The sequence below is a fragment of the Lycium barbarum genome, chromosome 4, assembly GCF_019175385.1.
Source record: "Lycium barbarum isolate Lr01 chromosome 4, ASM1917538v2, whole genome shotgun sequence".
Lineage (NCBI taxonomy): Eukaryota > Viridiplantae > Streptophyta > Magnoliopsida > Solanales > Solanaceae > Lycium > Lycium barbarum.
In genome coordinates this window covers 131,974,841-131,989,414 of record NC_083340.1, presented here as the reverse complement: position 1 = coordinate 131,989,414, position 14,574 = coordinate 131,974,841, and the positions used below count along the sequence as shown (strand labels likewise).

The 14,574-nt window shown below is 32.3% G+C and overlaps 1 protein-coding gene across 1 annotated transcript; it reads right to left on the bottom strand.

Moving 5' to 3' along the window:
* Positions 1-5,754: 5,754 nt before the first annotated feature.
* Positions 5,755-6,268, bottom strand: LOC132638603 (uncharacterized). The gene has a single exon (XM_060355427.1). The coding sequence runs from the start codon at positions 6,114-6,116 to the stop codon at positions 5,910-5,912; it is 207 nt and encodes a 68-aa protein (XP_060211410.1). The 5' UTR covers positions 6,117-6,268; the 3' UTR covers positions 5,755-5,909.
* Positions 6,269-14,574: the final 8,306 nt, after the last annotated feature.

Here is a 14,574-nt window from a genome sequence, read left to right as displayed (position 1 = left end):
GAGGAGAGGTAATTAGACACGACATGGCGCAACTACAACTTACCGAGGACATGACCTTAGATAGGAGGGTTTGGAGGACCCAAATTAGGGTAGAAGGCTAGTAGATAGTCTCGTTATCCGTTCTTATTAGTAGTCGCATTATTGCAATATAATTTCTTGTGCTCCGATTTCTGTTATTATCTGTTATTTCCTGTGCTTTGATTATCCTGTGTTATCTGCTCCGATTTCTGCTATTATCTGTTATTTCCTGTGCTTTGTTTATCCTGTGTTATCTGTGTCGCTTGCATTATTTCATTTCCATATCGCTTTGAATCTCTTATCCGAATCTTTTAACCTTATCTGACTTCTTTTTATGCTTTTATTGAGCCGAGGGTCTTTCGGAAACAGCCGTCCTACCTTGGTAGGAGTAAGGTCTGCGTACACTCTACCCTCCCCAGACCCCACGATGTGGGATTTCACTGGGTTGTTGTTGTTGTTGTTGTAGTATTTACTCTCATATCCATCCATTTTTTTGCAAATGCCTGTAGAATACACTAGGAACTTCATATCTAATTAGCTATACCATTTTGCTAGCATTGAGCTAATTGAAATTTGACTAGATTTACCACATAGGGTGTGTTTGGTATGAAGGGAAATGTTTTCCACGGAAAATATTTTCCTGGAAAATAAGCTGTTTTCTCACTTATTTTTCATGCTTGGTAAGAAAGTGGAAAATATTGTCCCTAGAGCATTTACATATAATCTGAGAAAAGACTCTTGAGGTGAGGGTAGGGGTGGGAGTATTGGTGCAGGGAATATGTATCGGACTCGCAAAGTAATTCAGTTAACTTATGTTTAACTATCCCATGTGTGTTCTAGGATTTGAAACAGTGACAATAGAGTAAGAATTGCTTGTGACAGTGGGGTTGGGGGTTGGGGTGTCGAGGGGTTCGGAGAACACTGTCAGTGGAATACCATTTATGGAACCTGTGATGTGACTCCCATTAGGGAAGTAAATAAGAAACTTATTTTCCTAGAAAAAATATTTTCAATGAGAAAATTGGAAAATATTTTTTGGATGATGTTATCCTCCCGGTCAAACACACTCATAAATTAGACCAGTTGATTGCTGATATGATGCCATTATTTTACTATGAGCTAAATCTAATCTAGCAAACCTTACATCACGTATGTGTGTGTCATCTTCACTTTGAGAAAAACTGCTATTCTCAAGCTACTTGAAATTTGATCTTTCTCTATATACCTGCTCTAATTTAATTTACTTAATCTCTTTGCAGAAATGAACACGCTGATGTCGGTTGGGTTGGCTCTATTCAACCTGCAATAAAGTAGTGTAGTTGCTAGGGCTTGTTCAAGCAAATATAAGGAGATGTACTTTGTTGTTCGCTATCCATTCCATTCTTGTTTTGAACTTCGAGTTGTACATGGAATGTCGATCGAACAATCAACTGCGAGTTCTCTTCTTTCCGTGAAGTGTTAGTCAATTTAGTAACTGTCACCTATGCTACTGAGGTTTTTCTTCTGTGACAACTTCAGTTTATCCATTTGCTAAAGGACAATGAGTATGTCGAGGAGATGCATAACGCAAGATTATGTTCGTATTCATTCCATATCTACTGTAGTATTCTACAGTTCATTACTGCCCTCACCCCCACCTCACCTTTTGTGTGTGTGTATAGAGTTGAGTTTCTTATTGTGAGTTCAGTATATGTCCTAGTGAACTAAATGCACCTGAGGTGTGACACTTTACGTTGTTCAATGAAATTTTTTCCTGCATAACATTTTTATTTTACAAAGTGCTTAAAGTTTTTTCTAGTCGCATCTTCCTTGAGGTTGCAGGGGTTGGCATTCTTGCTTTGTTTTTAGAGTGAATAGGTTTAAAAAATTCCTAAACTATCACCGGTTAGCAAGTTTTATATTTAAACTATTCTGTGTCCATAGAACTCCCATGAACTCGTATTAAAATATATTTTTAGTAGGAATATGACATGCTACATCACGCTCCAAGAATTTCTCCAAAAGATTCCAAGTGGTAGTACACGCGGAAAAGAATGAGTGAATAGGTCAGACCCCTCCAATTCCCCTCCCTCGCCAGCCCTCCCCCGCACCCCCCCCCCCCCCCGGCAAAACTATCATGCATCTTTTTGCGATACCTTCCTCTGAACTACCATGAATTCATTGTGCAAAGTGGACTCATTTTAAAGATTTTCACATCTCCCATGTGCTTCTTAGTAAAGTTATCCCAAACATTTTGCTACATATTCAATGGGAGCGGATTGGGGAGGGGTTAAATCTAAAAAGACTTAGGGCCTGTTTGTCCATGAGAATAATTCACTTTTTTCTAAAATATTTTTTCACTTTATGGTGTTTGGCCATAAAAATTTCAAATACAACTTGAAGTTGTATTTGAAATTTGGAAAGCAACCAAAACTTGTTTTTCACCTTTTTCACTCTTTTTTGCCACTTTTTTCTCTTTCAATACATTTAAACAATCAAATATTCTTTATAAAAACTATAACCAAACACAACTCCATCTTCAACTCCAACTCCAAACTATCAAATAAAGTGAAAAATATTTAGTTTTCATGGCCAAACGCCTACTTATAGTTCAAGGAAGTTCACAAGAACACTAAAAAATTTAAGTATAAAACTTGCAAGTGTTAGTTTAGGGAGGTTTTAATCGGTTGGCACTTGTTTTTATTGACAGTCAAAATATAAGTATTATATGTGGAGTTAATCTCATCAAGTACAGCACATGCAAGATAAATAAATGAGGAATCTTTTGTACTCCCCTATAGTGGTTGTGAGGTTCATTCACCCATTTTCGTTCAACAATTTACAACTCAAACCATCTCTTTCAATCCCTCTAGGATATCTGTACCTTAAGATTTATGAACACTAGAATTTATGGTGAAAGAGAATTTATTGTTCCAAATTGATCATTCAACTCCAAGTGTGCAACTTTAATTAAACTCTGTCCAAATTTATTTTTAGCACCATACTTTGACATGACTCTTGTTTAATTTGATTCAGACGTCCTAGCAAATTCATGACTTACTCAAATACGCAATGGGAATTTATTAATATCGACTTTGTTTTCTTTACATGATATTTTGACCTGAAAATTTCCTTGACTCGAATGGCCTTGCAAACAATTGATTTAATCAAATACTCAATGGAGTTTATGGTTAAGTCAAAGAAGTCCTATATATGCGTGTCTCCTATGTTCATATAGAGTTGTAGCTTTTAGGTTATATCTTGCCAAGCATGCCTTGCATAGTTACATGCGATAATAATTTCAAATACTATATAAACCATTTTTCTTTACCGTTAAGGTGTATAGTTTAGTTGTATAAGTGGGAAACTTCCATTGCCTCTTTTTTAAGATTTTAAGTGGAATGTATATTATTATAATAAGTGTACTTGATTAGAAAAACTGTCCGTATTACTAATACAGGAGGTCCGAAGATTAAAAAAGAAAAGCATTAAGTGGAAATTGTCCTCGAAAAACGTAACCTTCTTTCTTTCATATTTTATGCAACAAACTAAATTAATTTATCATCTATTGATACTCGAATTCCCTCTTAAATATATTCTCTGTCTTTCTTTTATTTTTCATGTAAAATATCCGTTTGATCCTTTCATAGCACTTTGACATCGTTAAATTATGTGTCTACTTAAATAATGAAATACAGACTAAATATCTCTAGCTCCTTCTTCTAAACTTTCCTTATTTTATTATTTTCTTCTAAACTTTCATTGTATATGTATTTAGTTTACATTTAATTTTTATTTTTGTTAACTTTTTAATTGTTTAAAATTACTAGATGGAGTTGAAGGAAGAATGTTCGGATCAGATTTAATTTTTCTTTCATGAACTTACCACTCAAACCATCTCTTTCAATCCTTTTAGGACATCATTTTTGACCAAAGTAAGCCATTATTTCAAAATTAATGGGAGCCTGAAGTTATTGTGATTTTTTTTTTCTTTTTTCAAACTGATCATTCAACTCCAAGTGTGAAACTTCCTTTAAACCCTGTCTCATTTTTTCACCATACTTTGATATGTACTCTTCTTTCATCCAAACATCCTAACAAATGCAATATGACTTAAATGCACAATGGGAATTTCTTAATATCGATTTTGATTTTTTCTGCACGAGATTTTGACCTGACTATTTCTATGACTCGCAGGGCCTTGCAAAGCCTTGATTTCTCAAATACTCTAATGAATTTTAGTGTTAAGCCTGAGAATTCCGATGTATGCATCTCTATTTGTTCATATAATTTAAGAAATTAAAAATATACATCATCCCTTAAGTATTTGACTTGTAAAACATGTCTTGTGATTTAAAATATTACATAAATTATAGGAATGTTTTTTTTTGTTTCACTAGTAAGGGTCTTTCATTGCTGGGAATCATTTTTTTAGTTTTTAAGTGGTCATTATTATTATAATAACTTTATAAGTAGTCAATTAAGAGGATTGTTATCTCACTACACAAGGTGCAGGTTTGATTTCCATTACTCCTTTCCCCTCCTCCAAATCCCCTATGTAATGGAAATTTGTTGAAAAAGAAAATATTCTTTATCTTTCTTCTTTTTGTCACGAAGGTTCTTAGCATTTAATTTATTATATTTTAAAATTATGGGTTAATCTCAATTATTTATTGCAATCTCACTGACTTTTTACACATGAATTTATGTTATGCATAAAAAATATTGAGTTTAAATGAACCCGATACGAAAAGCTACATCCGAGGAAGGATTTACTATCTAAATCAAACTAAGGTGGACTGTCAAATTAAGGTGTATTTAATAACTTAAAAAATTAAGATAGGTTGTTTGCTATAACATATTACGGACTAATTACATATGTAAGTTAAATCCTTTATATTTTTTGATACGATGAAAAATACTAAAAAGTTTTAAGCTCGTTCAAAAGCTACACAACTTAAATCTGCCATGAGCAGAAACTTTCATTGCCTTGATTGCCTTTTCCCATACCAACAAATCTTTTGCATGTATCCTTCAGTCGCCAAAAAACCTATGCACTGGATTGCCTCGCTCCAAACGTGGATAATAATTGCTTTGTTAACTTTCAACAGGTATCTGCAATCTTCAATAATTGCCTTCAGAGGATGAAACTGTTTGCCATCTTGTTCAATAAGCTTGACATCAAGCAAACAGTCCGTTTTTACTTATATCCAATTGTTTTTGCTAGTGAAATCCTTTATGAAAAATGTCATACAATATCGTAACTAATTAATTAAGTGCCTGAACGACCTCAGTCAGCTCTTCTCTGCTTCACTCCCATCAGCAACAGAACCATGAATTCTAGTAAGGGAATTTAAAAAGACGCTGAAACGTCACACTTGGGTTTGAACCTTCGACTGAAAACAATTTTTAATGGACACTAGACATTACTCCCTCTGGTTCAAAAAGAGTATCTACTTATCCATCTGCACATTCCTTAAGAAAATACTACTAATTTCTAGGCAAAAATAGGTTTGACTAAATTATCCCTAATTAAATAGGTATTGAGATTTTGTTTCTTAACACTTAACAAGGACAAATATGAAAAGTTAAGGTTAATTCTTTATTGATTTGGTAAGTGGACAATTTTTTTAACAAAAAAATAAAGTCTAAGTGGACACTCTTTTTAAACCGTAGGGAGTAAACTTGAAACTTCTTTTTTTATAGAATTCAATAGTTCATATATATAATATGTATACACATAGAACAAGTCGTTACTCATGATGCAAAATATATTATTCAGCGGAGAGATTCAATTGAACCCCTTTTGATCATCAGGATTTTGTATTATTTAGAACAATATTACTGAAGTTAAGTGCGAAGGTACACATAAATATTACACATATAACAATCGAAGAGAAAGGAATTAATGGTTATGTGTAAGACTTGAGAATGGCGCCACAGAAACAACAGACAATAGCCTTCCAAGATCTCCAATAAAAAGGTATATTACAAAATCTGGTTAACGTACACATATCAGCAACATGAGCACTATAGCCACATCTGGAACAGGAACCGGCTACTGGTTTAGTCTTTTTCATTACTCTCTTCTGATCCACCAGAAAACAAAAACACACCATTGACGACACTATAGTTTCTTGCTAAAAAGTAGTACTAAATGGTAGAGAAAATTCAAGAAAGTGCGGTGGGCTTAGCTTGTTTTCCTTTTAAATATTTCTATTTCGGGGAAGACAAAGGAAAAAGGAAGATCAGACAATGAAAAAATCAATTTCTAGTGTAAATATTTATACAAATTTTTTCCATCAATGTCATTAATTAAGGTGTGTGTGAACTTGGGGACCGATGGACAATTACTGGTAGGGCAGTAGTAATTACACACAACATAGTATTTCAGGTCTAGTTTAATTAATACTCCCTCCGGTCCAAAATAATTGAGGTTATAGACTTGGACACATAGATTAAGGAATATATTTACTCTTAAAAATTAAGAGGTGTGATGACTAAGATACCCTTAAGAGGGGCTTTGAAACAATAACAAGCATTAAATTTGTTCATTGAATTAAGAATGTGTCAAGGGTAAATTGGAAAAAAGAATAAAATACCCTCTTAATAGACTGAAATCTCGATTATTTTGGACCAACTTTTAGAAGATAAATCCTATATTATTTTGGACCGGAGGGAGTAACAATGAATCTGAATCTACATTTGAATATTAAGATATTGTTATAAAGTTTAATCATTGAAATGTATTCAGACCCATTAAATAGTTTAACAAATTTTAAAAAACACATTTAATAATTAAAATTTAGACCTAAAAAATAAATGTATTTATTGACTTAAATGTGAATATTTTAAGATTAAAAGCTTCAATACAAATACAAATACAAATAAATGAGGCCAAATGTTGATCCAACTTCCAAGTTCCAACAAAGGGACAGTGGCCACGCGTGTGGAACAATGTAAATAGGGTTATAAATTTCTTTGAATGATTCATGTTTAATTTGGGAAGAGGAAAATGTGTTCAACTTGCGTAATTAAGGACAATTCAAGACTACGAAATGCTCATTTTATATAGTTAGAAAATGCGTAACTATGGCATGCAAGTCATAACAAACAAATATAACTTCATGTTATATTCAACTTAGTTGTCCTGTTTATTTATCGATTTCAAAACTACAAACAAAGAAGAGGAAAAAATATATTTTCAAAAACTGTGACATGCAAGTCATTAGTGAACGACATAACTTCATGTTATATTCAACCTAGCTGTCTGGTTAGAATTCTCACAAATCATATCGCGAATAGTCATGATTTTAAAGTTACAAACAGAAAAAAAAAAATTAGAATTGTAACATGCAAGTCTATCATGAACTGGTAGAACTTGGTTCTATGTTCAACCTAGTTGTCCCTGTTGGAAAAGTCACAAATCATATCGGCTCATTTCTTCTCAACTTGGATGTAATTGTTGTCCCCTTTCCATTCCTCGCTTGCTTGAAATTTGACGGTGTACATGAAATGTCGAACAATTAACTATGTTTTTTTTTTCTTCTTTTCTTCAAGTGCTAGACCATTTATATAAAGTTATAACTCAGATACCTATGCTATTGAGGTTTCTCTTCCAAAATACTACACCCAATTTCAAGAGGACCATGTTGAGGAGAGGCGTACCTCAGGATTAGGAATGCGAAGCATTGGGCTGTTATGGATGGATTTAAGAAATAACAACGCAAATTTAAATTAAAAATAAATTCGAATTATATCGTTTTTTAAATTTTGGTTTTGAGTTAATCAATTTGGTTATTTTGAATTTTTGATTTTGAGACTATATGGCTTCTTCATACAAAAATGAACATCACAACAACGTATTCATGTCAAAATCATCAACAGAAAAGTTTGCTTATAAGTGCTTGACTTATTAGCTTTGATTAATAAGTACTTGATGCACCTTTGTTGATCCGAAAAATTTGGGTGAGAGCGAGGTATTCGCAATGAATTTGGTCAACCTAATTTGGATACTTTTGAAAATATTCTAGCGAGCAACTATCAATAATTATATCTGAAATTCAAAACTGTAATTCAAAAATCCGAACAAGTCCGAATTTTGATTCGGATTTCATGAACTTTGCTCAAACTTGCTCGAATACATTTTGTAACTCTACTTTTCTACCGAGTAATGTTTGGTGATTATACTTAGAAATTAATCTCATCAAGCACTTGAGTTTGACGTTTTAAGTACAGCACATGCAAGAGAAATAAATGAGTTGTATCGTTCCATTTCCGTATAGTGGTTGTAAGGTGCATTCACTCAATTAAATATCTCTTTAATGGAAAAGAACCTTTCTCAATTAGCTATCTCTTTAATGGAAAAGAACCTTTCTTTCAATTCTTTTAGGATATCTGTACCTTAAGATTTATGGGAGGCTGGACTTATGGTGAAAGAGAATTTATTGATTCAAACTGATCATTCAACTCCCAAGTGTGAAACTTTAATTAAACTCTGTCCAAGTTTATTTTTGCACCATGCTTTGACAATTGACATGGCTCTTCTTGGATTCAGACTTCCTAACAAATCCATGACTTACTCAAATATACAATGGGGATTAATTATCGACTTGGTAATGTAATTTAGGAAGAATTATACACCTCCCTTTGTGGTTTTAACTTGTAAAGCATGCTAACTTGTGACTTCAAATATTATATAAACTTTTAATTTTCTTTACCATCAAGGCGCGTATAATTTAATTGTATTGATGGGAGTCTCCAATTGAAGAGTTACAGTATTTTTAAAATTTTAAGTGGAATATTTCATTATAGTAGGAGAATTTTATCTCACTACACAAGGTTCCTTGTGGGTTCAATACCCATTAACCCTTTCCCCTTTCCCTTCTCAATCCCCCTATGTAATGGATTTTTTTTTCATTTTTTTAGAAAATATGACCTTGCTTTCATGTTTTATATAACAAATTAAACTACATTTTCATCTCTGAAATACACGAATTGACATCTCATATATATTCTTTATCTTTCTTCTGGTTTTCATCTATGAAATGCACGAATTGACACCATATATATATATATATATATATATATTCTTTATCTTTCTTCTGGTTTTCATGACAAAATTACTTTATTGTATTTTCTCATCATTTGATCCTTTTATAGCATTTAACTTCGTCAAATTATGTGTCTTAATTAGAGTCCAGTTAAATAATGACGAAAAAAACTAAATTAATATATAATGAAATAAAAAATTAAATCTCTCTAGCTATTCTCTTTTGAACTTTTTTTTTTTGCATGCCCACACATATTTAATTTTTTTATTTGATTTGATTGTGTAATTAGGTTTATCCATCCAATAAATAGCAGAATAATAGACATGCATGGCACAAAAGAAGAATAAACTTAAAGCATGTAAAGGAAAATTTTGCCCATGTATAGAGTTATTTAGAGTAATTTAGGAGTAGTGTGTTACATAAAAATTTTAAAAAATTGAGGTTTACATGAATTTAAAAGGTATATGTCACAATCTAAAATAGAATGTGTAATTCTCCCCAGAATTTATATTATAAATCCTCCGGGAAAGATGATGCAAGGAGTTTAATTTATGTATTAACTCATGAGTAGCTCAAAAGTTAGAAAGAATAAATGAAGCCACTTGACGAGATATATATGAGCAATAAGCCCATATGTATGGAGTTAAGATGTAAATCATTGCTGGATCACTAGGTAATATTGGATTACTCAACAACAAATTCATGTAAGCTCTTCTTTAATTTGCATCACTCTTGTTAGTAGTAGAACCAAGAATTCCAATAAGGGAATATAATAATATGTTAGAATGTCACAACTGGATTTGAACTTGCAACTGAAAACAGTTTTTAATGCACCTTAGACATTAACTTGAAGCAGTGGCGGAGCCAGGAATTTGGCGAAGGGTGTGCAAATTTTCTTCTCACTTGTGTTAAGGGTGTGCAAAATTAAATATATACTCATAGTAGCTGATATTTAACCTATGTACACCGCGTAATTTTCCGACGAAGGGTGTGCACCTGACCACCCTTGGCCGAAGGTGGCTCCGCCCATGACTTGAAGTTTCTCTTGTATAAACAAGAATTCAATAGTTTATATATATACAAAAAGAATTAACTCATTCTATATATTGCACAGTACAATTTTTTTATGAAGAGATTCGACTGAACCTCTTTGGACCATGTAGCTCTCTACTCCTAACTCCAATAATACTGTTCTAAACAATACAAATTCCTGATCGATGATCAAGGACTCACATAGACCGACAAACAAAATTGAAGATTGACACTTGGAACCCAACTTCTAATATAGAAAAATACTTATGACAATCTACTTTTTGAAAGAAGAAAAAAGGAAAATGGAAGCAGAAATTTTAAAAGGAAGCACTCGTGGCACACTTACTATATTAATATCCGGGGGTGATCCCCATTTTCTATTCTACCCTATTCCTCTCCCTGATTGCCTTAAATATAGTATTTGATGTTAGTTGAAAACAAATACTCATCTCGTCCCAATTTAAGTGTTTTACTCTTTTTTTTTTTGTCTGTCCCAAAAAAAAATGTTTCTTTCTATATTTACTAAGTTGACAATTCAAACATCCTACGTCACAAGTTTAAAACCACAAGATTCAAATAACAGTTTAGTACATTATACACATCTTTAATTTAGGACCACAAGATTCAAAAGTCTCCTTTTATTCCTTAAACTTTGTGTCCAGTCAAACCAAGACACTTAAATTGGGATGAAGAGAGTAATTAAAAATTGAATTTGTGTTTGGACATGCATTTCACTTGAAAAAATATTGAGATTTTACTAGGGAAATTGGTAACAGTATTCAAACTTCAAAAAAGAAAAAAAAAATTAAGCTGGATGAAAAATTGACTTTGATATGCAACCAAACAGTTATCTCTAAATATAATCAAATCTCATTCTCACGAGACGTTTCAACTTTCAACCACACCATAAATATAGTCAATCCAAGGCTGTGATATGTCAATTTAGTTAAAATGTGTTTTTCACGTGTTTAATGCAGAGAACCTCATGTACTGTTTAAATTAGTTCAACTTGGCCGATTCAAGTCCATGCGTTTTTTTTTTTCCTTCGATTTATTTTAGTGAAAGTGTTTGATGAGAGTATTGACTATTATTGGATACGAAATTTAGGAAAAATAACTTTTCAAATATATGACCTTGAATAGTGTTTGAGCAAATAGACAGGGAACCAGATAGCCTAGCTAGCCAGTAGCCAGGGAAATAGCCCGCCAGTAAACTTAGAGTAGTCTTACAACAGCTATCATTTTAAATGTTTTATCTATCCTATTAGGATTTGTAAATAGCTAAAGGAGTATAGAAGTAGCAGAGATGCTGGGACGTAGCTTTGTTGTGGTGCTTCAAAGTTCATATATACTTAGTGATTAATACAAGTGATTAGTTCAAAAGAAAAAAAATAGAATATGATATTTGTATAATTTATAAAATAATGTCATCGGTGTATTATGAAAAGTTTGAAGTTAAAATGTCTATAAATCAAGAAAGATTATCATTGTATTGTAACATACTAAGAATAAAAGTACTATCACATAAAATGAAACAGAAATAATATGGCAGGAGATAGAGCTCCCTTAGCAAATGGGATTCAATGGGATATTTTAATTAATTTGAAGTTTATTCAACTAAAATTCTGATAGGGAGAGCTTCTCTCGAACCTTACGTAACGGGAATTCGTATCCCGTACATTCCAGATACCAAATAGCTATTAAGAAAATATTAAAATTCAGTATAAATATTAAGAAATCTACTAAATAATTTTTTGTAAACCCAATTTTTATTGTAATTTTTTAATATGAAATCATCATAAAAATTCATAAATTTTAAATTCCAGATCTGCATCTGCTTGAACATCATATGACGGTTGAATAGAAGCTACCAGAAACGGATCACAACCATTCATCAAAAGCCATCATCAAACATAAAAGCATCAAAGAGTTTAGGTACAAACTCTTGACATCTTTTTCACATATCAATTTGAGATTCAAAATTAACTCAGATTTAATTAGATATATACATGAAATTCTCACAAACAACATCTGTACATGTAAAGTTCATGTGGAGCCAGTTGAAGAGATAATATCGTTGTTGTGTTCAAGGTTACAAACATTTCAACATTTTCCCAAGGAAAACAGGGGAGGAAATTAAATGCTAACAGCAATCCTAAGTTAACCGGAACCCTTAGCCGCAAACTAAGAATATTTTAAACGTGTTCTCCCTTTTTTTTTTTTCTTCAACTCTATTTGCTCGCAATCAATTATTTTATTGAATACGTTACTTTCTATCAATAGTGGCGAAGTTTCAACTAATAAAGAGGGTTCAATTGAATACGGCCCCTTCATTAAAAATTTATACTGATTAAATAAGTAAAATAATATATAATCATTTAGATCCCCTCAAGTAATTTTCTCTGTAATATGGCAAATGAATTGTTCAAAAATTGCTTTAAGTTACAAGTTTCGAATGTTTTAAATTCCTTGCCTACTAGCACAGGTCTGCATAATTAACTTTGTCTACCAAAATTTAGAAATATGGAAAGAAATTTGCCTCAGCCTAGTCTTCATAGGTATCGTGGTTAGGTGATTCTACAATTCTTGATTTTGTTCTTATTCTAATTAATAAAAATAATTAGTCCGATTTTATTTTATACGCATTGAGCTGAGTAATACTTGCAAATGTGAAAAATGCTCGGATGTGCGTACGCTATTCCTTGATTAGACAATAGACATCCATATAGATAGTTTGATGGAGTAGTATGTGTGTTGGTCCTTCACATTAATATTATATAACCTTCCAAATATTATACTAGCACTATATAATCATACCAAGCAGATTAAGAACCTCAAAACTTAAAACTGATTTTTGCGCGGAGTGCCCTTCTTTTGGGCTGGTCTTTATATTTTGCCCCTCATTTATGCATTCTTTAATTTTTGCCCTGCCGCTGTTTAATGAAAGTTTTTTGACGAAATTATCCTTACCCCATTAAAACTCTTTCTATTTCGTCATTTGTCCTTTTCTTTTCTTTTTTTGCTTCTTTGTTCCTCCTCTATTTTGTGTCTGTCTTATCTGTTCTAAAATTTAGGTATGAATTTGGATCTTTTGATCGTTTCAATTTTTATGTTAAATTGTTGTTTGTTGAATTGATATCTTTGTGTTCGTCGTTTTTTTATATTTAATTGATCATTTTTTATTTAAAATTATAGTGTTTTGTTATAGTGTCTGTATGATTTTTTAAACTTTAGTTTCGTTCCCCATATATATATATATATATATTTTATTTTTTTTTGGTTTTTTGAATGTCGTATTATGAATGTCGTAATATGTTTTAGTTGATTTTGATATGCGTTTTGGTTTTCTCTTTGTTGAATCTTTGAAGTTTTGCCTGTGACCAGCTGTTGTTGTTTTTGTTTAATAATCTGGTTTTTGTGAAGAATGTGTTTGTCTGAGGCAACATATGCCGGGTCCGGCAGAGTTCTTGATTTTTGAAACTGAAGTTATGCCGGTTCCGGCATAAAGTTATGCCTGCTCCGGCATAACTTCATGAATTAAGTTAATTTATGTGTGTCTTGGTTTTTTGGTGTTGTCTTGTTAATAATTTTGATTTTTATGCAATTTTATGTGTTTTTGGTGTTATTTTGTTAATAATGTTGGCTTTTAATGCATTCTTATGTGTTTTGGTTCTTTCTTCTATTATGCAGATATTTGTGTACCAGTCTAGGGGCTGATTTTTTATTATGGTATATGTTAATTATTTTCATTCTCATTTTGGTTTATTCTTATGTAAACTCTTGGTTTCTGTTAACATTAATTTTTCTTTTATAGGAGGAACATCCCTTGGTTAAGTTTGAACACTGGGTTGAAGGAGGTGGCATGTGGAATGGTGATTTTCATTTTCGGGGTTTGATTTTGTCTTTTTTGAGTGTCTCTCAATTGGACTTGTTGAAAAAGGGTGTGTTTGGACAGTTTATGGATTTGGTTGATGTCCACTTGAGTGATAGTATTTTCCATTGCTTGATCTTATCGCAACTTTCATCTAGTAATGATAGTGCGTTAAAGTTTAAGATATTTGATCGCGTGTGTGTATTTGATTCCGAGTCTTTCTGTCTTATTACTGTGTTGGATTCTTGTGTTGCCGATTTTAGTGTTGTATCTAGCAGACCAAATAGATTGTTGAGACTTTATTTTCCAAATCAGGATAGAATAAGGTTGTCTGATCTCAAGAGTTTCTTATAGATCAAGTCAAGTAATCGTACTGGTGGTTTTTGGGAAAGATCTTGATCCTGTTAGACTTGCTGAGGTCTATATAATGGAGAGGGTTCTGTTGGGTCGTAACGAGAAATGTGTTGTTAAAGGTTATCTAATGAAGATAATTTATGATGACAGTCTTCGAGTGTCTTATCCTTGGGGTTCTCTTAGTTTTAATTGGTTGGTACGGTCGATTCGTGGTTGTGTGAAGACTTTCAAGAGCATGCCATGCATGCCATCTACACGTTATATGATT

Excerpts from the sequence above, each read along its gene's own strand:
- LOC132638603 (XM_060355427.1), bottom strand. The coding sequence starts at position 6,116 with ATGGTGTGTTTTTGTTTTCTGGTGGATCAGAAGAGAGTAATGAAAAAG.